We start from the raw sequence: 25,254 nt of genomic DNA, 5'->3' as shown, positions 1-25,254 counted from the left end.
ATCCCTCTCATCGCTGACTGTCAGGGAAGAGCTCCTTGGAGCGCTGGCAGGGACAGCATCCGGAGGTCAGCATCGCTGGATACCTGCCACGGTCTATACTCCCAGTACAGAGCAGGTCAGCCAGTGCTGACCCATGGATCTTCTCCCTAACACATTTTCTATGGGCAGACAATTTTGTGTACAAAGGAGCATTCAGTCATGGGAGCTCCAGTCCCCTTGGCAGGCCTGGCGTCAAGGCTAGGCAGGAATGGGCACCTTCTGAGGACCCACATCCTAGCAGGGAGCTGCTGACAACAGCCCCCTGGACTTGCTTGTCTCCTTCACCCTTGCAACCTGCTTGTTCACCTGCCTCTTGCTCTGGCCCAGACAATGGTGGTGGTGAGAAGAAGGAGCAGTAGAAGTTGCTGATCCCCCACCTCAGCTGGCTTACTGCTGCTCTTCCTAGCCCACCCCACACTGCTCTCCCTAGCCCCACACTGCTTTTTAGACACACACACACACATACACACACCCGCCTCATGCTTACCAGAGAGAAGTTACAGGAGTCTCTTTATCTTTTTCCCTTCTTGTTCTTGGTGGCTGCAGAGGAAAGATCAGCCTGCAGCCGCCCGCCATCTTCATTTCCTAAGAATGTCTCTGCGACCCACATGTGGCCCAGAGACATGCATGGAAAATGAAGATGGCAGCTGCAGGAGGCCACCACTTTGCTTTGAAGTGATCCTGGCCACCAGTAAGAAAAATTGTTATTTTTTAAATGGGAGGAATAGGGCACTTCGGTGGGCACCAAGAAAGGTGTCGGGGGGTACATTCTTGCCCATGGGGACCATGTTGCCTACCCCCTGTTCTAAGCAGTTTAAAATGAAGCAATTCACAGCACATGGAGCCCCAAGAGGGGCTGAGGCAGGAGGACACCCTGGAGAGGTGGTGGAACTTCTCTTTACTCCCAAACCCTCACTACGTATCTGTCAGTCACCCAGCCCTGCCTTCCTTTGCAGTCAACCTGAGTTGTATTTCCAGCCAATTACTTTTATTATGCAAACTACAAGCAAAAGGGCATTGCCTCCAGCTACAGACAGTATCCTGGTACATCCATTAGAGACAGGGCTTTTTAAAGAGACTTTGCATCATACAGAATCATGTAGACTTTGGCCTTGGGGGTGGAGTATAGAAATGTAATAAATAAGTGAGTGAGTGAGTGAGTGAGTGAGTGAGTGAGTGAGTGAGTGTCACCCGGGTTAAGGTACCACGAAAGAGAGTTGCTATGAAATTGCCACTGGCTACTACTGGCTCCCCTTCCCAACCTTGGGGCCCTACCAAGTCCTGCCCTCAAGGTGAGTCTTTCCATCAGGTTGACTCTCCGTTTGCAAGTCTCTTGGAATGCCTCATGACCCTGCGCTGCTTTTCCCCCTTTATCTGACGTCTAACTCTTGGGTCTCTGATTTCTACCTCTTCTTCATCTTCTTCCTCCTCTTCCTTAGGAGTCTGTATTCCCACGGGTTCCGAAGGCCCAGCCTGAATGTCTTCCAAATGATTAGCAGGCAGACAGGCTTCCTCCTCTCTGCCACTGTTATTCTCAGCGGCCTCATGCTCTTGCAACTTTGGTGCCTCAACAAGACTTTCTACTTCCCCCTCCCCGTCTGACTCAGAAGCAGCTCCTACATGTATGTCTTTTTAGAGCATGTCTGCAGAGGTGCTGGGCCCAATCTCTACAGTATCTCACACCAACTCAAACTTCCTTTTGCTTGAATAAAGGAAAAGGACGGATTCACCCAATGGTTCTCCATCTCGGATCCCTTCTTGGTACCTCCTCTTTCCCATAGCCCTTACCTTGCTGGTGTGATGGGATCTGGCAGAACATCCTAAACGTGCCATTTGTGCTGGGCGTTGTCTCGGCAGTGAGGAAAGTGGCCGGGGAGATGTCCAGCGTGGCATGCCGGTGGTCTCTCACGAGGAAAGTGTGGCCCTCGAAGAAAATGGAGTGGACTTCGGGCCTGGTGCCTAGGCCAATGACATACCAGTAGACTGGTCTCTTCTGGCACACCTTGAGATCTGCAAGGGAGAAAAAAGATATCCCAAGAGAGGAGGACGCTCAGTGATCCTCAAAGTATGGCCAATTTAGGTAACTCCTAAAACAATGCTGCTTCATCTTTTTGAACCTGATTATCCTGGATTGCTGCATAAAGACCTTCTTAAGCAATTGTATACAGCTGCAAAGTTATATATAGCATGAAACTGGAAGTCCCCAAAGCAACCAACTAAAGGGCAGTGGATCAATAAAATGTGGGAGACGATGAGTATGTATAAACTTACTCAGCAAGTACAGCGACCAAGGAATCCCAACTTGAAGATTCATATTATGGCACCATGGTTTCCAATCATTTCCTCTGTTGAGGCACTTCAAACTTTTGATGAAGTTCCAACAAAGTACAGTTGCCTGTATTTTTTTCTGATTAATATGCACAAACACGCAAAATAACATACACTTACATGGAACATGTATTTTTTACTTTTTACTTTCATTAGATAGTGAGCTCCTACTTAGGTCATTTTATTGTAGATGTTCCGTAAGCATAACTGTTATAAGATTTATAATTAGTGAATTCCTTTGTTTCTTTAGTGATTTTGATTTATTATTATGTATTATTATTTTGCTGACTCTCTTTTATTAACCTTATTTTGAAATGAAATAAAATTTTCATGAGAGAGAAAAAAAAGTACGACCAACTGGTGCTCCTGCAGGTTGGATCTAACCCTGGAGATGTTTTCTTGGTTGGATCCCAGTCAAGACATTTTGCTGCCTGAACAGTGAAGGCTGGTGGCTCCAATGTCAGTGGGGCGATGAATCTACTCTGGGTTTCAGTCAGAACCAGCCAGAACTCGAAAGGAGCTATCCAAGGGTTCAGCACCTTGGATAGCTCCTTTAGAGTTCTGACTGGTTCTGACTGAAACCCAGAGCAGATTCACTGCCCCACTTCCATCGGAGCTACCGGTCTCCACTGTGCCTGAGCTGAAGGACAAGATGGCAACAGTTGAATCTTACTTCAACACTGGCAATGGGATAGTGTCCTCCACTACAGCAGAGGCAGCAGCCTAGTTTAGGGGGCCCAGGTGAGATTGCGTGGCATATACAGCTCTGTCCTCCAACACGATTGTCTCACTCTGACTAATGGTTGGGCTGGCCCTATTTCTTTGGCCCCTGGAAGCCCAACCAAATTCCAAACCAAAGGTAAAGAAAAATGTCTTCTCATTGTAAGAAATAGGGATGTCCCATCCTTTAACGTTACATTTCTGTTTTAAACAGACGTCTTGCACGTGCCTAATCTGTACATATTTTTGTATAATGCCATGCACGAACCCATGTGCTTCATAACTGTGTAGCTCTCATTGCTAGAAAGCATGGGCTTTATAGTGAAGCCTGCCCAATCGAGAAAGATTTGGCTCTGTGGTTGCCAGCGTAGGGAGCTATGGAGCCAAGACCCAGGAGCCAGGGGTCAAACACAGTTTGCCAAGGCCTTTCTAGCCCTTCCAACTTGGGGGTGGGGGATGGGGCAATGGTCAGCCTGGGTAAAGTGAGTAATGCCAGAGCCTAGGAACCCTTTACTCCCCATGGATTGGTCCCCTCCATAGCTCTGATGACCATGGGGAAGCAACGCATAGGGGGTTCCTGATTCTAGCCCCAGCAATTTCTGACATCAGGAAAATACCAGGGCTGGCCCTGCCATGCACCAGGGCGAAGCAGGCTGATTCAGACAGCAGAATGAAAGCAGGAAATGGAATGGTGCAGCGAGACCTTTTAAGGTCTTGGCCCTTGCTGGGCACCAGGTGGGGAGGCGTGGGGTGGCATTCAGTGCTCCACTTCAAGCAGAAAATGTCTTACACCAGCCCTGCAAAATCAGTCCATGGCCCGCCACGTGGAGAACGGAGTAACTTCTGAGAATATAGAGCAGGGGTGTCGAACTCTTTCAGCCTGAGGGCCGCATTCCATTTCAGAGCAGCTCTCGGGGGCTGCATTCCAGTGGTGGGCGGGGCCAAAGGCAAAAGGGGTGGGGCCGAAATGCCACAAATACCAGCCCGTTTTAGCATAAAGCTCTTACTGCCAGTAACTATGCCTTAAGAAAGGCATTCCAACGTTTCAGAATGGAGCGGAGGGCACGCGCAGGAGGCGGGAAACTAGTGCTGTGCCAAAAATTTTTCCCACATTGTTTTTGACTGTTCTCATTCAATTTGATAGAAGAGAAATTGCTTTCAGAAAGAAATTCAGTGGTGAAGAAATTTAGGAGAAACTCTCAAGGGCTGGGTTTGGGTTTCTTGGGCTTACCTTACTTAGGAGGGGGCCGAGGAGTGAGCACAAGTCTCCTGTCTTTCATTGTACAATCATCTCTTTGGCAGCCTGTAGCCTCCTCAGCTCCCTACACTTCAAGGGAAGCCCAGTGGAAGGCATCACCAGCTAATTCCTCCCATGGGGCTTTTTCAGATCAGGACGTGCAGGCAGCCTGGGAGGCGGGCTGTGATTTGGGAAGCTCAAAAACACCTCCCAAAGGAATTCAACATAAATTATAGGCTGTCCTGAGAATGAGGCAGAACAACGGAAGCCCCTTTCACGGGGAAGAAAACTTTCAGGAAATTGGAGGACAGATTTTGGCAAAGCACTAACTCCCCCTCATCCCTGCAGCTTGACACAACACTGTCCCCCACCTCACACCTGCATTGTGGGGCATGCAAAATGGGGGCCAGCCTGCCAACACACAGTTGATGCTGATGCAGCAGGAAAACCCCCCAAATCCTTACCAAACAAAGACAGAAGCTGTGCCACAAGCCCTGCCAATGGGGAGCCCTACCGGGGAGAAACTGTGGAGGATTTCTCCTTCCCCTGAAGAAATTTGGTGAAATCATCTCCCAAATTTCTCTGCCCGCAAATAAGGTGGAGAATTTTGAGAGGCCATTAGTGCACAGCTCTAGGGGAAGCCACCAAACAATTGGAGGTTGGAGGAAAGTGGATGGAGCCAGGGAAGAGAGCGTGGCCATTTAGGGAACCATAGAGGGGTGGATTGGAACCCCAGGTGGGTTGGATTTGGCCCACAGGCCTGAGATCCCACACCCCTGATATAGAAATTTGCTATCCTTGTCCAAAACACCCCTCTACTTTTCCATGTCCAGATTACCAAATCAACCCATTTAGCTTAACCAGCACGGCTTAAACTTCCCTCCAGCGCCATCTGTCAACCAACTCCATCGCCCCTTTCTCTTTTTCTGGAGGGGAAGGAAAGAGGTGGTGCTTACCAGGCAGGGAGGACCATGCAAAGCCATTGATAGTGTGTAGCTGAACCCTGTTGCCCACAGGCACAGCATTGGATTCGGAGTACCAGCTTTGGCCTGATAGAAGACATTTTAAAAAGAGAGAAGGAGAGAGAAAGAGCGTGTCATACAGGACTGTATGGATCAATTTAAAATTTAAATCAACATTTTACATCCAGGCAATTTAAATCGGCAGGAAAAAAGGTCAGTTTAAATCACTGAAGGGGTCTGGGAAGTCATCTAGCCCAACCCACCACAATAATTCATGACCAGACAGAGTAGCAATGACACTGTTTCATTACACTCTTTCACTCTTAAACCATCTCTTTGTTGCACTTTTTGCATGCTTTCTTTCTTGGTATCTATACAGGAACAGTCTTTAAGATATTCCCCTATAGCAGGGATGTTGAACCTCTTTCAGCCCAAGGGCTGGAGTCCATTCCAGAGAAGCTGGGGGGGGGGGGTCAAAAGCAAAAGAGGCAGGGCCAAAAATGCCAAACATAGTAGCATATTTTAACTTGAAGCTCTCACTGCCAGTAGCTAAGCTTTAGGAGAGGCATTTCAAACCTTTTAGAATGGGGAAAAAAACTGCACAAAAGCTGGGAAACCAACAAATCGTCAGTGTTTGGGGGGAAAGGGGTGGGGTCATGGGAAGGGGCGTGGCCACCAGGGAAACCCTGGAGGATTGGATTGGGACCCTGTGCCCGAGGTTTTGCACCCCTGATACATATCCTAATAGTGACCTCAGTTCTGCAAGTGCTGTTCCTTATGTAACCAAAACAGTATCATCCATGCGCAAGAGGAAGCTATCTGCTTGCTCAGGAAACCCAAGGTTTGCAAAAGTACAACAAATGTTTAGGAGGAAAAATAAAGAGAAATCGCCCACTTACAAACAGTCCAATAAGGATGGACCATGTTCAAAGGGTGCAGAATACTGACTGACAGTTGTTGGGGGTGCGGGATGGAAAACCACGGAGAGAGGTGGAATGGGATGGAGTGCCTGGAATCCTGAGCAGAAGAACTTCACGCCACAACATTTTGTGGCAGCTCCCACTGGTTCTCTCTGCTTCTGATATCCAGGTTGTGAGTGCTGCAATCTTCAGTGTGTTTGGCATGCAGCAAGCTAGGATTAAGCCAGTGCCGTGCTGATGGGGAACAAATGATGGGTAAATCCCAAAGGAAGCTGATATTCGCTTAGGATGGTTCTATTTTGCAGGGCTGTGAAAACATATAGATGGACAAACCGTGGCTCTCTTTCCCCCCTCCCTCCTCATACCACTCTTACCCTCATCAAACACTGAGAAAAGCAGCACAAATTCTTGCAAGATGCTCCAGGGTCCTGTTTTCCTCAGGGTCCCTGCAGGAAAGGGATATATCTATAGAATCATCCAAACTACGCTGGTGCCTCCCAAGACCTTGTACATGCATATGAGTCAGGAGGTCCGGGGTTCAAATCTCACCCTGGCCACAAAATCATCGGGTGGCCTGAAGCAAGCTGCTATTTTTATCCTTAGCACCCCCCTGCCACATTCTGCATAATGTGGATAATAATACTGGCGTACTTAACAGGGATGTTGTACAACAGCCTTCCCTAACCTGGTGCTTTCCAGATACCCAGCATGGCCAAGGACAGGAGTTTCAGTTCAACACATCTGGAGCACACCAGGCTGGGGAAGGCTGTTGTAAGACTTCCAAAATAATGGATGTACAATCTTTGGAACATTTACAAAAAATGCTATATAAATGTTAGGTATATGAATTAATCAGGGAGCAAATTTTAAATAACAAACAAAATTACATTATTATTAAGTAATAATTATAATATAATTAAGTATTAATTATATTATAAGTATCCATTTGCAAGTGGTGTCCATATACCATCCATTCAAATGCTGAAAGCGGTAGGTCCTCAATCCATTGCATTAGAGGAGGTGAGCATTGATCTGCTTTTGTTGAAGTTTATGTATAATTCTTAGAAAGCCATATTTTCTCGTGTGTGTGTGTGTGTGTGTGTATACATTTCATACGCATGTACTGAAATTGATTCATTCAAATTTATAAAGCCACAATTTTTTCTTTTCCTCTTTTTGTTTTGTTTTGTTGAAATTTCACACTAAAAATAATGTAAATTATTACTATTACCATTATTATTATCATTATTGAAAATGCACAAAGCCGCTTACAACAATTAAAAATATACAATAAAACATGGAAGTTAAACACAGAACAAAACGATTGTCTAATCTTACCGATGCATCTAAAGCAGCCTTCATCAACCTAGTGCTCTCCACATGAGTTGGGGACAACAGCTCCCAGAACCCCCCAGGCTGGGGAAAGCTGATCTAATGAACGTTTGCAAAGACTGTACACATGAGAAGGTAAGATACTGGCATGGGAGGAAGCTCTTTTCTAGTGGAAGGTCTTTTCCGTTGCCCGGTGGCTTACCTGGCTTACAGACTAGCAGCGCGCCAATCAACCCGGAGTTGGTGTCCTTGACGCTGTCCACGCCAGAGGAGTAGGTATAGGTTAAACAGTTTGGGTCGGACCCAGTTGGTCCTTGATCTTGTAAGATCTCCCACACATAAGTGTGGGTCTGGCCAGGTCTCACTGCGTCATCTTCTTTCTCTGGCCAGCTGGTCTTGTCGTCATAGCCTGCCCCTGAAACCAGAAAAGGTGCCCCTCCATTGTCATCAGGGTTGCTGGGACCCAATCAGGGCCTGTTCTAGGGTGAAGTGTCCTCCATGTGTCCCACTCCATTTGTTCAACTTTTGAATACCATTGCTTAAAACGTGCATTTATAGCCCAATTCAAAGTTTGCATGCATCCTCTGGGAAGCCTTAGGGTGGTCAGGTGTCCTACATTATGGATGACAGTCCTCTGTAAGAAGAACTGCCAGAAGACCATCCTCTATTTGAAGGCGTCCTCTATTTGAAGGGCTGCCTGGTCCAAGAGATTTTCTACATGGGGCTGTGAACCAGCTGTTAATCTGCTGTATCTACTTTTACTTTCGTCACAGAATTGAGAGCAGTGCACTACAGGAGGAGTGTTGCCCTTCCTGCTTTTCTGCTCCATAACCTCTAGGTGGCACTGTGGTATAACGGAAGAGCGCAAATATAGAGAAGAAGAAAAAGTTTTCTTTTGCTTTTACAATTGAATGCCGCATTTTCCCTGCTCTAAAAAAAACCCTTGTTGAAAGTGCTCTCTAGACACAGATACGGAATTGGAGAGTCATGGCATCATCTAAAGAACCTGTAAACAACTGTGAGTAGGGAATGATGAGTGCACGATAAATGCCTCATGTAGAAAAGCCCCAAGTCTGGTTTAAAAGGAAAGAGAAAGAACCCTAAGAAAGGAGAGCAACAGGGATCTTGAAGGTGCCCATCAAGAATGAGCACCTGGACAGCAGAGCAGATTTTCCCAGCAACAATATATTGTCCCCTGTCGTGATGCAAGTATTTTGGGGTGGCTTGGTCTTGAATGCTACCCATTAGCTTTATAAAACACCTGCTCTTGGTGGAGATGAAAAGTGCTAGAACTGGTTTGTTGCTATGGATTAACACAGCTGCCTGCCTTTGTGGACTGTCCTTGGGGGGCTGGCTATGGGGACTGTCACGATGAGCAGCTGCACTTCAACATTTACCGATACACCACTGCATGTAACAATGGTTTTGGGCAGCATGAGTGGGCTGGGCAGGAGGAGTGTCTGTGTGTCAAACTCACCTTCTGAAGCTTTCCAGTAGGACACTCCTATGGCGTGAATGCTGAAAGGATGGGAAGCCAAGTTCTTAAAGGTCACAACCACCTTGTCGTGAACTTCAGCTTGGATGGTGGGGCCCAAAAGGCCTGAGGGAGAGAAGAAGGGATGGAAGGGGAGGGGAGAAGAGTTGTGCTGCTTTGGAAACAAAGATGACATGGGAATCACATTTAATGGTTGTGCACTGCAACACAACCCCACGATTTGGCCAAGTAGCACTACCCGGGTTTGTTTTCCTTTGGATGAATGAGCCCTGAGGACTTATGATATGTCTGTAATATTTACTTTATTTACAAATGTGTAGGTACAGTGTGAGTGGAGATCAAAGATGCTCCTACAAGGCAGCAGATCATATCCCCAGAGACACCTTCAGCCCCTGGGCAGGTTTAGAACCAACGGGCAGAAATGACAGTGAAGTAGATTTTGGCTTAACATTAGGAGAACCTTTCTAGTGGTGAGAGCTGTTTGACAGGGGAGCAGACTGTCTTGGGACTAGATGGTGGGTGTCAGGAAAGATTCTGAGCATGTGGAGATAGTTAGCAGCTCAGACTCAGGAGGGGAACAACCAGAACCGGGGAAGGTTTCCTCCCTAGTGAGCTCAGATATGGATAGGCGTTCTGCTCAGGACCTTGGCACCCAGATGGCTCAGCCTGAAGAGGCCCCCCTTTCCTCCTCCATGAGAACTCAGGTCTCAGAGGAGGAGGAGAATGTGGGGTGTGACCTGAAGGATGCTAGAGTCCTGCGCAGAGCGAAGCGGGAAACATTAGAGGCGGAGCTCAGACGTTCCACCCAGCTGGCTATGCATGATAGCCTACGTAGGAGGGCGCAACTGTAAGGCAGGGGCACCCCCCCCCCCAAGTTATTCTGGTGGGCAAGTTCTTGGGCAACATCTCTGATTCCCACTTGGCACCTCTATTGATATTCGTAATTGTGTGGAGTAGCTGTTTTCCTTTGTAGCCTGAGAGTCACTGAGGATTTGCATTTGTAAAGAACCTGGTCATTAACTAATAAAGTAGTGAGCCTGAAGCCTGGTACCCTGGAGTGTGTGATTGAAGGGAGAGGACCAAGGGACCTGGCTGACAGCAAGTTTTCCTTCACTGTGGAGGTATCTAAGCAGAGGCTGGTCAGCCATCTGTCAGGGAAGTTTTCATTTAGCCTTCCCCCACCAGGGCTGGATCTACACTGGTGCTTTTTATCAGTATTGAAATGCATTGGTAACTGTTGAGGCACATTACACATTCCATATACTGCTTTTCTAGCGTTATTTCCTGCTTTTTATTCCATATTACCCCAAATACCGCATCAGATCTCATTGTGTGTGTTACGAGGTATAAATGCACAAGACGATATAGTGTCATGATGATGAGATCGTATCAAAATGACACGAGATGTAGATCTGGCCCTGGTGCCTTCCAAATGTATTGGCCGACGTTTGGCTTCAGAAGCCAATCAAACTGGGCAAGTTCATTTGAGAACAGGCAGTCCTCCAAGTAACCTGGGCTAGATCTACACTACTGCTGTATAGCAGTATTGAAGTCCACTGATAACTGTTGGGGCGCATTACACATTCCATATACTGCTTTTCTAGCATTATTTCCTGCTTTTATTCCACATTATCCAAAATACTGCAACAAATATCATTTGTTATGATATTAGGACAAATATGTCCTACGAGATATAAATGCACAAGAAGGATATAGCATTACCATGATGGGATCATAATGATATGACACAAGGTGCAGATCCCCGGTCACAAGATGTTTAGGACTTTGGAGGTTAAAACCAGCATTTTGACTTCTGCTCGAGCCAGTGTACATGTTTCACAACTGGCAAGATGTGTTCCATACATCAAGTCCCAGTTAGGGCTTGTGTGGCAGTAGGTTGTACTAATGGCAATTTCTGAACAGTCTCCAAAGGCAGTCCCATGTATAAAGCATTACAGTAATCTTTCTGAGATGTTGCCAGTGGATGGGTAACGATAGCCAGGCTATTTCTGACCAGGAGAAGCTGCGACGGGCAAATGAGCCTAAGCTAAGCTAGTGAAAAGTACATGCCTTAAACTCAAAAGAAAGATCTTCCAGCTTACCCATCCAGGCAGGCTTGGGTTTTGTTTGTGTGAATGCAGAGTCCGTGTATTCCATATATATGGCCTTCTTGTATTGAGTGGTTGTGGTGGGGGAGGACGCCCTGGGAAATGAAAAGAATATTGGTCAATGAAACGTTTGAGATCTATGGTTGGACTCGATGGTCTTGTAGGCCCCTCCCAACCCTACTGTTCTATGATTCTGTGATTCTATGCTGTCTGCATTTGCTTTGAATCCTGTGTAGTTGTTATTGCTACACTCTTCAACCAACCAGTAGTACCCAGAGTGACTTACAAAAATGGAGAAACAACAACACATTAGAAAATAAACACACAATATTAAAAACAAACAAACACATAATTGAAAACAATCAAGGAAAGCAGCAGTTAAAATAATAAAAATACAATACAATTAAAATTAATAAAAAATAAAATAAAAATAAAACTGCAACAGAACTGGATATTAAAAGCCTGCATGAATACAAATCCCAAGTCTGGTTTGAAGATAAAGAACTGTACAAAGGGAGAGCAGGAGCCTTGAAGCAGCCCATCCACAGTGTGCACCACTTAGACAGCTGACTGAATAGCAGGCAGACAGGTCAGCTGGTCACAATCTTCCCACTGCAGTGAGATGTCCTGTTTTTCAGAATAAACCACAGGCACTATTTCTAAATGTGCATCTATGGATATAAATTAGCATATTTGCATTTTATGCAGACCCTCTCCTCTTGTTGATGCATTTCTTCTTTTGGGGCAATGCGTTTTAAGCTCCCCCATACCCCCTGTTGGCTATTAGTCAGGGCCGGTACCAAGGGGAGGCATGGTCGGGCACCTGCCAGGGTCCCACATTCCATCAAGGGCCCAGTGAAAATTGCTGCTGGGACTGGCTCCTCCTCTTCACCTTGCGACCTGCTTGTTTGCCTGCCTCTTGCTCTGGCCCAAATGGTGATGGGGAGAAGGAGCAGCAGTGGCAGATGCCATGGCCTACTTGCTCACCGGTTCTCTTGCCTGTCCAGCAAGCAAGTGGTAGCCATGATGAGGGAAAGGATGGGGAGCTTCACAACTTCAAAGCTTCGGAGATCATAACTCAATTAGAAAAAAAAAACATCGCGGAGAAGCCCCGATTCTGCGAGGATAACACCTTAATTTAAAAACAACAACATCTGGAGCAGGGGATAGGAGGGGGTAAAACTTAGTCTCATTTGAAGGGATACAACAGCCCCCTGCTCAGTGCAGGAAGCCTGATTCCCAGGCGGTCGCCCATCCAACTACTGACCAGGGCCGACCCCGCTTAGCATCCGAGATCAGACAAGCGTGTGAAGGAAAACAGGAGGAAAACAGCACAGCGCTCGAGTGTGAACCGAGCTTGCGCATTCGATGAAGCACTGCAATGGGGAAAATGGGTGAGTGTGAATAATCACGTTTTAATGCGAGAGCGTTTAACCCGATGGGACACCGAATTCATTGCGATGGTGGGCACAATGTAGATCGGCCCAATATAGTCTGACACATCTGGAGGGTGTGGGGCTGGGAAAGGCTGCTACATAGGATGATCCTCAGGGCGGCCCTAGAATACCTGCCAGCAATTGACGCCCCAGGCGAACGATGCAGTCCCCCAAGGGAGATCTAGGATGGGGGGCTTGATAAACTGGGAAACATTTTGCCCCAATTTTCCATTCAATGTTTTCTAAGCATTTTTATTTAAACGATCATAATTATTCCATCTGTCCAACCAATGTTTCTGAGATCAGATAAAACAAAGCAAACATTACATCCTTTTCAGCCAAGATATACAGTGAAGCAAGTTTGTTTAAATGCCTAAATTCTTGTGGATGCCCATGATATTCAGTATGTCATAAACCTAATATGAAATAATGACATCTTCGTTATTTGATGTGATTTTTTTAAAACTGTGTGGTTTTTCCCTTGAACTTGGTGCCCCACTTAACGTGGCACCCTAGGTGGCTGCCTAGTTCACCTGTATGGACAGGCTGCCCTGATGAGCCCCATTGCTATTACGTGTGCTTGAACCCACAGCCTGGGGTCCCTTTGCCCAGTTCCTTTTTGTTTTTTGTTTTTACATGTCTTTCACGTTGGGATGAGATAATATCATCAGTTGACGCTTCCCAGCAGATCTCAGCCTGTTTATCTACAGTGGAGCGCCCATCTAAGGGAAACAGACAACCAAACCCTGTCGTGACAGCCTTATCGGTGGTAGCATCTACGATCTTTGGAGAGCCACTGTGCATCTATCAAAGCACAAACGGTGTTGGCCTGCCGGGAACGGACTTGGCAGGCCTGAAGCTCTCCGATCATGTTTCTTTAGGGTGATGACTCAGCCCGGCCAAGGAAATCCGGGAGTTGGGAGCAACAGGGAAAAACAAACAAATGGAGGTGTGGGTATTGAGTCTAATTTCACGCAGCTACAGAACCGCACTAGTGCCATGGGACTAGCTCTAGCCTCAGGGGCGAATCCAGGCCTTTAAAGTTCAGCAAAACACAGGGAAATCAACCATGCTGGGAACGTTCCAGTGTGATCTCACTTCAGCTAGGCCGACTTCACTCCCAAGCAGCCTCACAAGGCACAAACGGAAGTTTGGATCGAGGGAGAAAGGTCCCCTAGGGTTTTGGCTAGAGTTTCTCTGCATCCAAGGGTCAGAGGGAGAGTCCCTCCCGCCTCCCCAAGCCAAGACAGAGAAAGAACATTACAGCTCCTGGAACATTTGTTCGGGGTCATTAGGCGTCTTTAGTCTGTAAAAATTGATATCGGGAAGCCAAAGAAAACAGGCCGTGCCATTGTATTCAAGTTTCCAACCACAGCTTGACCCTCCCTGGCTAGGAAGCAGGATTTGTGACCTCCAAGCTGGAGTGCAAAGTGGCTCATTCCTCACACCCCAATGGAAAGGAGCAGCTGTGTTGCGTAGAACCATAGAGTTGGAAGGTATCTCAAAAGGTCATCTAGTCGAGCCCACCCACCAATGCAGGAACTAGGTAACTATGATGTGGAAGGCTGCATCAGTCATTGTGCTTAAAATTTAAGCCCACACTGATCATGATTGCTGCAGTGTGTGTGTGTGTGTGTGTTACAATAAGTACTTGTAAAAACTGCAGATGACAGTGCCATCTTAGAAGAGGGATTTCCCCTTGCAATCTCATGCAGATGTCATCTTAGAAGAGAACATAAGAACATAAGAAGAGCCATGCTGGATCACATCAAGGGTCCAGCATTCTGTTCACACAGTGGCCAACCAGCTGTCAATGGCTAATCCACAAGCAGGACATGAGTGCAATAGCACCCTCCTGCCCATGTTTCCCAGCAACTGGTGTACATAGAGGGATTCCCCCCACCCTCTATTCTCATGTAGGTGCCATCATAGAAGAGGCATTCCCCGATCCATTCTCTTGAAGGTGCCATTTTAGAAGAGGTGTTCCCCACTCCATACTCATGCACATACATCTTAGAAGAAGCACTCCCCCCTCTTCATACTCCTGCAGATGCCATCTTAGAAGAGGCATTCCCCTTCATTATCATGAAAGTGCCACCTTAGAAGAGGCAGCAATGTCTCTTCTAAGATGGTGCCAGCTGGGCTGTTTTTGTGCACAATCTAAAAACAAAATATGTGTTTTCTCTTCAAAACTGTGGTTTTATTCCTATGCTGATGTAATCAAATGTAATTATTTGATTGATGCAGATTGGATATGATTAATAGGCTAAGATTTCCTGTTTTGGCTTGTTGTGTTCATTTACTTTTAAAATCATTTTTACTCATTCATGTTTGTACTTTTATTGTTTCTTACTGCTTTGCTAGCCACTCTGGAAAACAGCAGGATATTGAAGTTATGGGATATAAGTTACATACATGAAAAAGATATTTTTTTAATCAGGAGACAGCCCTATAAATTACGCAAATTAATCAAATGTGTATAAGCTTGAATCACATTCTACTGCTAATTGTGATTGGAGGCAAAAAGCTGGTGTGCTGGAAACCCCTATCTCCACACTCTTGAAAACTAGAAATGTGATACTTGCGCATTGAAATAAATAAGGAGCAATCCTATGGGGATAGTCAGCCGCCTTTGAACTCAGAGACAACTGACTATCCAATGCAGGGCGGGCAGAGCGCAGAGGGGATATTCTCCTCCGCACTCTGGCCTCCCTGCATTTGCGGCTACATGGCCGATTTCTAGCTGGCTAGAATGGCCAATTTCTGGGGGCAGCTTGGAGCAGGATGGGGAGGCCGTATGGTACATAGAAAGCACTGTACTGGTGCTTCCGCCATCCCCTCCCTGCACCCAGGAATGCCCCCTTTTCCCCTGCTCCACACTGCTCTTACGATCACGGAGCCGGGGATGAACCGTGCCACCTACAAGGCGGTAGGGGGGTCAGGGAAGTAGTTTTCTGGGAACCGACCTCAGAACTCTGGCTCCAAGCTCAGTTCCCACACAACGGAAAAGTCTAGCCACTGTCTAGCAGCCATAGGATTGTGCCATAAATCAAGCAAGCAAGCAAGCAAGCCAAGCCTCTCAAGATGCTGGATTCTCTCCACATTGTGATAAGGGAATACACACTATACCCTACTTATAGGGCCCAAAGCTCCATATTATGGAGTCCCATTTAGTTCTGATCCACATCCTACCTATGAGAGAAAGAGAGAGAGAGCGCTAGCCAGCCCTGCAGACAAATACACAGAGTCCTCACGGGCACTCCTTGAACTATCTTACATGATTCGTTTAAAGATTACTGTAGAGTTGCCAATATTTTTAACTGCTCCTGTGCTTTTAACAGCAACGTACAAAGAGAAATTTAGTAGCAGAAACCTTTCTGGCATGGTGGCAACCCTAGATTACTCAAATAATGAACACGGTAAACAGTCTTTCCTTGGGCTATGGAAAGAGGAGTGGATTTTGAGACAATCTGTTTGGGATAAAGAAGCATTTGATATTCTGTTGGGTGTGGATGCCTGGAGGAATGTTTGGTTATCACCAAAAGAACAGCTCAGCCTGACAACCCTAATCAGAGCCAAACAAAAACAAAATATTTCCGCCCCGAAGACATTGAACTTTTTCATATAGTGACTTGATAAAGACCCAACTTAGTCAAAACGGAATTTTACTGGTACTCCATAGTTGTATTTAGAGACTGAAATAGTTCTTGATTGTGCAGGAATGTATAGATTGTGTAAAATCTGTTCCGGCTCTGTTTCGTGAATTGTCAGGTGCCTTTCATTTCATTGTCGCCTGCCCATCGATGGAATTGGATTTTGTGTGTGTCTGAATTTGTGCAAATGCACAATTGCACAGATTCTCCTGGGCAAATATGTGCAAATTCCCCCAAATGCACATTTTAACACTTTAGCCTATGAGGGAAATGCACATTCTTGTTTTTTTATTTTGCGTATTTTTCTATGATGGAATTTGTGCAAAATTCTATGATGCAAAATTCAGGAAAGTTAAAAAATTGATCAGCAAGTTGGCAGAAGCCGCCCAACAGGGGAAAAGCTGGTCCACAGCAGAATCTGCAGGTTGGATTCATGGAAACACAAACTCATTTGGTTCCATTGTGAATTTCTCTGACATCCCTACCTGACATCCCTACTATTGTGCATTCTCGCCAGTGTATTGATAAAATTCTCTCTGTGTGTGAACATACACATACACACACACACACACACACACACACATCTCTTTTGTATTCACATCTATTTTTATATGTTAAGAGAGCAGTCCTATGGCCCCTAGACATTGCCTGAAAGGCCATAGGAGGGTTTGGATTCCTCCCACTCCAACTTCGGAAGAGGGAGTCAGAGATCCAATCCCCTCCCCTGTCCCCTTGCAGCCAGTGCGGCAAGAACCATGCCAGTTGCCCTCCGAGGTCAGAAAGTCACCTCAGAGAGGTAGGAACAAGAGTGTTTCGGTGGGCGGGGAGAGAAGGAGACTGGAGAGGCCAGGATACGATTTATCCTGAGCTTCTTTTTGCCTCCTTCCCTCCCCTTCTGAAGCACCGTTGCTAGCGAAAATGCAGGGCGGGAGGATGGGGAGGTGAAAATTGCCTCTACCACTCCTCCCTCCCTGCATTGGATGATCAGAAGCCTCCGAGTTCAGGGACTTCTGATTATTGAGGGGACAATCGATAGGACTGCACTCTATGTAAAGTGTATGTATGTGGTCTTTGTTTTGGTTGGAGTGGTTTTGAGAACTGCAAACCCTACTGCATTGTGGAATTGGACCTGCTGATCCACACTCCACCTGCTGTCTTTCTTCTGAGAGCTTGCCCTTCCTGCAGACAGATATACACAGTCCTCACAGGCACTCCTTGAACTATCTTCCATGATTCTTTCAAAGATTGCGGTAGAGTTGCCAATATTTTTAACTGCTCCTGTGCTTTTAAGAGCAGCCTACAGAGAGAAATGTAGTAAGGGAAACCTTTCCTGACCTGTTGGCAACCCTAGATTAGTCAAATAATGAACACTGTAAAGCACAATATACTTTCTAAACATTATTATAAAGATATAGTAAAACAGACTATATCTGCACATGCACTAACGGATGAGCCAGTGTGGTGTAGAGGTTAAAATGTATGACTGGGATCTGGGAGACCCAGGTTCTAGTCCCCACTCGGCCATGAAGCTAGCTGGGGGACTTTGCACCAGTCACTTGACTCTCAGCCTAACCTACCTCACAGGGTTGTTGTGAAGATGAAATGGAGAGGAGGAGGATCATGTATAGCATCAAGGGCTCCTTGGAGGAAAGGTGGGATATAAATGTAATAAAAGAAACCATATTTCATTTTATTCCAGCTTTCACTTCATCCCAAAGTTCCTGCATCTGTCCAGTCGAGGTGTGTCTGTATCTGTCTAGCCCATTTGGAGGGCCACAAGTTGCCCAACCCTGGTCTAGTCTGTCAAAAGTCTAGGGGTTTCCTGCTAAATGTAACACAGCTTTCCCTGACCTGGTGGCAGCCTCCAGATGTTTTACACTACAACTCCCAGCATGCCTGACCATTCGCCATGCAGGCTGGGGCCGACGAGACTTGAAGTTGAAAACACCTGCAGGGCACAAGCTGGAGAAGGATGATGTAGCAAATGCCCTCCAGGTGAATCCAGGATCTGGAAGGGAGTCCAGTAAGAAAGCCAGTGTGATGTAACCACAAGCACGTAGGACTTAAACTGAGTTGGAGGTTGGGGGAGACCCAGGTTCAAATCCCTGCTCAGCCACAAGGCTTATTGGATGAACCTGAGGAAATCAACCTAATCTGCCTCACAGATCAAAGGGTGAGACAAATATGAAAATCATTTCAGAGGGACTTCTAGCCCTCCCCTTTTTTCTCCCTTCTTTATCACAATGTCATAGGATGAGAACACAAAAGGCTGCCTTATACCAGATCAGATGACTGGTCCATCAAGCCATTCCTGGGGTGTGCAGCATACAGCCTACGAACTGCATGTCCCCCACACCCTGGTTGTTTTTGTGAGCCCCGTCCTCTGCTGCCACTGAATTAGCCATGTGGGCTAAGAAAGGTAGCAATTTCCCTTTAAAACAAGGTGCACCGGCAGTGCACACCTTCTTGGAAAGCAAAATCGTGTTCCTGGAAACCTCCCAGGAATGCGATTTTGGCTTCCAAACAAGGTGCAAGTTTCATGCACACCTTGTTTTAAAGAGAAATCACTTTTTTGCCACTGTTGCACCACTGAATTTTAGAAGCAAAATTGGCAGTGCAGCAGCAGCAATTACGGCAGTGGCAGGGAGGGGAAATCGGACTCCCGGGCTTGCAGAAGTTGCCTACTCCTGGTCTACTCTGACTGACACTGGCTTTCCAGCAGAGGTCTCTCCCATAACCTGTCGGGATCTCTTAACTGGAGATGCCAGGAATTGAACCTGGGACCGTCTGCAGACAAAACATCTTCTCTGCCACTAAGCTGTGGCCCCTTCCACAGTAACAATGCTAAAGAACACCAACCTGAACCTGAGGAGAGTCTTCCTCTGGTGGTCTTCCTGCCCCAGGTTCTGGTACTCCTTTTCCTTCCCGCTTGGCAAAGTCATCCTTCACCAACTGAAAGTCTCTGGCCCATGAAAAGGCATCAGGACTGTGACCTGTCTAGGGTGACACCACTAGGGCTGCCTACCTTTAATTAAAATTGCTTTCCATGAATCCCACCCCTGCTCTCCAATTCCAGATTAGCCAGGGCAAACCAGGGGGAAGTAACAGGAGCTGGCCAGGAACGACTACCTATTGGGTAAGGCAGGGGTGTGCAACCTGTGGCCCGTGGGCTATATGTAGCCCCCAAGGCCTTTATTGCATTCCCCCAAGGGTGCCCTGATCCCCCTGCTGCCAAATTCCCTCCCTCCATAGCTGATTTCCCAGCCACCTATACCCTCCAGAGATCCTGATACTGATGGCTCTTTTCCTGCTGCTGCTAGTAGCAAAGGAAGAACGATCTAATTTACAAGGGGAGAGTTCTGAACGATGCGCCAGGGGAGAATCCAACCAAAGTTCTGCTTGCGTAACTGCTTACAGACCTTAGGCTTACAAAGCAGTCTGCTAGCATTTCCAGGCCTGCTTGCTCAATGGGAAAAGGCAGTGGAGCTCCGCTAGTGCAGCAATTTCTTCTGTGAATGATATGCTGGATTTAGGCTCGTTTGTGTGTCTGTGCACGTGCATGCTCCGTCAGCTCTGAGCCATCACATACAGTCTTCAGGGCCAAAAAGATTGCGCACTGCTGGGTTAGGGGGCAAAGCCGGGACAAAAAGTGTGGGTTATGGTCAGATCCTGACATATCATAGGAAGAGGGATGCAGTCCTCCACCCAAAACATGTACTGGTTGTGCCATATTTATTTATTAATTACATTTCTATACCGCCCAAGAGCCGAAGGTCTGTTGAGCCCAGTACTGGCAGAATGTGGTTTTACTGGTTAGGCCAGTAAACCTACACTGGTAAATTAATGAAATGGTTGGTGACCTTGGTTATATACACACATACCACCACCAACACAGACACACACACACTCACAGCATATCAAAGTGAACCAGGGGAGCATTGTTGGGCAAGAAAAGGCGATCTTTACCGCTTCTGGCTGACAGGCATGTAGTTCCAGTCTGTCTCCACTGCTCCGATGTAATATCTTCTGGTGATGCTGACGCTCTCCTCCATGAGGCACCACAGAATGATGAAGATGGACAAAGGCACCCTCTGCATGGTCCCCGGTGCACCGAAGGGTCCTGAGAGGGCAGAGGCGGCTCCCATTCAAAGAGGAACCCAGGAGGAGGAGGAGGTGAAGGTTGCCAGCCGTGTTCACCACCCCTTCATCCTCAAAACAAGGGAAGTGGAGAGCAGGAGATGGACCAAGACACTGCAGGTCTGGGCAAGGCACCGGTGCGCTTTTGACATGTCACCGGGCGGGGAATCATGGTCGTACACTATGAGTGTGCTGGGATGTGTGAGCGAGCAGCTGGGTGGGGAGCAACAGGATGGGAGAGGGGAAAAGCCAAAGGAAAAGAGGCCGGGCAGAGTTTAACCTCTTCTTCTCTGCAGGACACCAGCTCCAGGATGAGGTTGAGACAGCTTTTCTCCAACTGGGCACCCTCCAGATGTGTCATACGACAACAGGCCGGGGATGATGGGAGTTGTAGCACAACACATCTGGAGGGTGCCGGCTTGGGAAAGGCTTGGTGAAGAACAGAAGAACAGGCTTGCTGCACCAGGACAAGACTCATTTGTTCCATCAATATTTATTTGTTCCATTGATACCCTGGCTTTCCTCCAAGGAGCCCAAGGTAGTATCTTCCTCCTCCTCCATTTTATCCTCGCAACAACCCTGTGAGGTAGGTTAGAGTGAGAGTCAGTGACTAGCCCAAAATCACCCAGGGAGCTTCATGGCCAAGTGGGGACTTGAACCCGGGTCTTCTGAGCCCCAGTCCAACACCCTAAAGCACTACACCACGCTGGCTCTCAATCATCATTCCGTTTCCAGCTGTGGCCAGCCAGGTGCCCCTGGAAGTGCATGAGAAGGGCATGACAGCGGTGGCAGTGGCCATCTTTCTTGTTTTCCCCAGCATCTGCTATCCAGAGGTATATTTGCCTCCTCAGTGGGCATCTCTACACCAGCCTAAAATCCTGCATTTAAAAAGGGGCTTTCTGCTTCCATTTTAAATGCAGTATCACCACTGACTCCCTTTACATGCGCTCCCCCGCCCCGTATCTGAGTCTTCCATTATCTTTCATTGATCTCACTCCTCTTCTTGCCACTTTAACTCTTTTGACAGAGGGAATTGAAGCGGAACACAACGGGGTAATTTGATAGCTCATTATCTGCGATCTATTTAAAAACGGAACAAAGGGCATTTAGTGCAGGAGACGCTCTGGAGGGTCATGGCGTCATGTAAAGAGCCCAAAAACTTCCGTGAAGGAGCTATCTCAATCGCAGGATAAAAGCTCCGTGTAATGAAGCCCAGTATGTGGGAGTTCATTTTTAGATCTCGTGGCTAACAGCCATTGATAGATAGATGTCCTCCACAATTTGGTCTAATCCTGCCTTTAAAAGTAAGAACGTAAGAAATGGATGAGAATGTTTCCCAAAGTCACTATGCTCTGTGTCCACATAACCTGAATGTGAGATGAGCAAAGGGATACATTTGGGTGGCGGGGGTGTTTTTTGACTGTGTCAGTCTCAGGGCTGGCCCTACCATTAGGCAGAGTGAAGTGATTGTCTCAGGCGGTAGATGTTGGGGTGCCGACAGGGCAGTCTCCTAGCTGCTCCGACTGAACTCCCAGGTAGCCCCCTCTGTCTGAAGACAGAGCTGTGTGTGCCACACAACCCCCAATGTTGTTGAAGTAAGATTCAACTGCCAGGCCAGCTGGTGGAGTGGCAGAGTGTCGTAGCGGTAAACTCTGAAGTGCGGGCGCTCATCATTACAGTCCCCATAGCCATGCCCCCAAGGAGAGTCCAAAGATTCAAGTGGTTGTGCTGATCCATATCAATAAGCCCCTTCAAGCAGTCTTCACCTCCACCAGGATCAGGTTTTTCGTAAAGCTTAATTGCCCATTGTCAGGTTTCCCTTTTGTCCCCGCTGAACTCCAATCGCAAAATCAAAACACAGACAAGAGGCTTCTATCCACAACTCTTTATTTTGTTAAATCCTTTTACTGCAATGGGTCATACATATGCTAATTGTCAGTAACTCACAGCCTACAAAGGAAAAGGCCTCAGGGAGTTCAAAGTGTAACCGGGAAGATTGGAAGTTGCTTACCATTTGAGAAAAGGTGGGCACGCTTCCCCTACTTAAGGGGGGGGGAATCTCCCTCGGTCTAGCGAGGTATCTACGCATAGCTGTTCCCGCCGGGCCAGTCGGGCAGATCACCTAAGCGGCGCCCCTGCCATCTCTCTCTTGGCCCTGGTCTGAGCCTGGCATCTAAGAATTCAGGCTGCCCAAGCCCCACCTCTCCCTGTTCACTATCTCTCACGGGGGTGTGTGAAGAGAGGCTCTCTCTGCCCATCTGGACTATTGAAACCTGAGGAGTCTGTCCCTTCCTGTCTGGAAGAGTCTGGGAAACTTCTTCCCCCATGTTTTGTGGTTCCTTTTCGGACTCTGAGCTACTCTGCCACTGCCTATGCTCAGAGGCACCCCTGACACCCATTCAAGACCAGGCCATCCCAGACGACTTTGCATTACAACAGGGAACAACGTAGGGTTGCAGGGGAAATTATCCCCCCATCCCCACCCACTGTGAGGATTGCAGTTAGGCTCAGAGGGAAAAGGGAATTCTGAGGAGGCGGCAGATACTAATAACAAAGAGCCCACTTTACATCTCTGCGAGCCCTGGCTCTGCTGCGCCACTGGGGACGGGCACCATCTTGTCCTTCGCCTCAGGCAGCAAAACGTCATGGGCCAGCCCTGGTCTGTCAGTCAGTCTGTTCCATACCCCTCTTGACTGAATGATGAGAAATTGGCAGGGCTGGCCCCATCATGAGGCAGAATGAGGCAGCTGCCTCAGGCGGCAGATGCAGGGGAGCGGCAGTGAGGTGGTGGAGGGCAAGACTGTGTGTGCCATGCAGCCTGCCCTGTGCCTCCTAAGCTAGCCTGCCGCCCCCAGGTGTCAGGGCTGGCGTGAAAGGTAGACATGGTTGGGCACCTGCCGAGGGCTCACACCCCAGTAGAGGCCCACTGACAAGAGCCCCCTGGAGTTGCTCCTCTTCTTCCCCATGGCAACCTGCTTGTTCACCTGCCTCAGACAGCGGTGGTGGTGAGAAGGAGGAGGAGCAGATGGTAGTGAGAAGACGAAGCAGGCATGGCCTGCTTGCTCCCTGGCTCTCTGCCTGTCAAGCAAGCAAGTAGGAGCCATGATGAGAGAGAGGCTGAGGAGCAACAGCAGCTGGAGACAACTGCGGTGAGAAGATAAACCCACTGGTGGAGGGGGCCTGTTGAAGGTGTCTCACCCAAGGGCCCTCCAAACCTGTAGCCAGTCCTGCCAGGTGTGATGGAGGATGCTATTGTATCACCAGTGTTGAAAGAGGATTCAGCTGCCAGTCCAGTCAGCTTTTATGTATGTATGTTTAATATTTATATACCGCTTAACATTAAAAATCTCCAAGCGGTTCACATTTTTTTGCACATGGATTGGACATCTTGTCCTTCGCATCAGGCAGCAAAATGGCTTGGGCCAGCCCTGGAAAGTGATACTATGCATTTATAACGAAATGGATCATCTGCCTTTCTATTAAAAATAACACTCAAGAGGCCTTAAGACCAAATCCATTCTCAGTGGTGGACAGATAATGAGATGAGCTCTTGGACTGTTGCAATGCAGGGCTCTACGTGAGGCTGTACGTGGAGATGTCCTTGAAGATGGTTGGCAGGCCGCAATGGGTGCAGGATGCAACAGCCCAGGTACTGACAGATAGCACTGGTAGGACTCACACCATCCCAGTCCTAAGGCAGAAGTGTTGAACTCCTTTCACCCTGAGGGCCGAATGACATTTTCGGAGAAGCTGTCGGGGGCTGCATTCCAGTGGTGGGTGTGGCTGAAGGCAAAAGGAGAGGGGCCAAAGGTGAAACTGGTGGAGCCCAAAATACCCCCAAAGATCAGCATATTTTATCTTGAACCTCTTCCTGCCAGTAACTAAGCTCTCGGAGAGGCATTTCGACCTTTTTGGATGGGGAAAGTGCTGCACAATATCCGGGAAACTGCCAAATGATCAGGGTGGGGCCAGGGAGAGGGTGTGTGACTGTCCCCTCCGCGGTGCATCTGGCACCTTAATTGTATGCTTTTCATTGGCAAGCCAAGATGCACCTCTTTACCCCAACCTTTAGAAGTGGATGAAGCTTTTGGGTTATGATTTGAATGGAGCTTTTGATGGTGGTTTTAGGTTGTTTCACGGTGTTTTATTGAGATGTATGTACCCTGCCCAGGGACCATAAGGTGATGGGTGGGCTATACATGTAAATAAATAATGCATTAATAAATAAGTAGCAGAATAATGTAGGCAAGTAAAGGCCATTTTCTAAAGGTGCACATGTCACAGAATCCATCTTTTCTCAACACAGAATTTTGGGTTTTGCTGATGCAGAATTGTATTTATTTATTTGTCTTGTAGCACAGACTAAAAATCAACTGCATGTAAAATCTTAAGGTCAGCCTTATAAAAATCAAAGAATTGGAAGGGATTTTGAAGGTCATCTAGTCTAACCCACTACTCAATACAAGACCCACAACGCAGGATGCACCTCCAGCATTTCTGACTGATAACCATCCACCCTCTGCTTAAATACCTCCTTCTCCCATGCAAACGTGCCCCTTCACTCAGCTCATCTTCAGATACTCTGCTTCACCATCTAAGGGTGAGGTGGTTGGTTACAGCAGACAGGGACTTCTTGGTTGTGGTCCCTTGACTGAAGAATAGCCTTACCAGGAAGATTCATTTGGCTGTTTTGTTGATGGGCTTTAGGCAGCAAGTTAAGACTTTATTTTTTGTAAAGTTTGCAGGGAGATGGGTGGACAGCTGATGCTCTTTCCTTCTCTTACTTATTTTACTGTTCTGTCCTCTGTGTATAATGCTGGTTTTAATGCTGATATACACTGCCTTGAAAATCATGTAATGTAGGGGTGGGTTAAAAATGTAAAACAT

At 47.3% G+C, this 25,254-nt stretch overlaps 1 protein-coding gene across 1 annotated transcript in view; it reads right to left on the bottom strand.

Annotated features, from left to right (window-relative positions):
• F8 (coagulation factor VIII) overlaps nt 1-20,327 on the bottom strand; it is a 79,714-nt gene extending 59,387 nt beyond the window's left edge. Inside the window, exons 1-7 of the mRNA XM_084813327.1 lie at nt 20,197-20,327; nt 11,136-11,236; nt 9,016-9,138; nt 7,741-7,953; nt 6,581-6,652; nt 5,281-5,373; nt 1,828-2,049 (exon numbers count right to left, since the gene is read on the bottom strand). Of these exons, the coding sequence (XP_084669453.1) occupies nt 1,828-2,049; nt 5,281-5,373; nt 6,581-6,652; nt 7,741-7,953; nt 9,016-9,138; nt 11,136-11,236; nt 20,197-20,327 (955 nt within the window). The remainder of the gene's footprint in view (nt 1-1,827; nt 2,050-5,280; nt 5,374-6,580; nt 6,653-7,740; nt 7,954-9,015; nt 9,139-11,135; nt 11,237-20,196) is intronic.
• Between the last annotated feature and the right edge of the window lie 4,927 nt (nt 20,328-25,254).

This window comes from Heloderma suspectum, chromosome 9 (assembly GCF_057233095.1).
Source record: "Heloderma suspectum isolate Gila_16-S chromosome 9, 16-S_ref, whole genome shotgun sequence".
NCBI classification, from domain to species: Eukaryota; Metazoa; Chordata; class Lepidosauria; order Squamata; family Helodermatidae; genus Heloderma; species Heloderma suspectum.
Note: the sequence above shows the minus strand (reverse complement) of the source record. Positions and strands in the feature narration are given on the sequence as shown.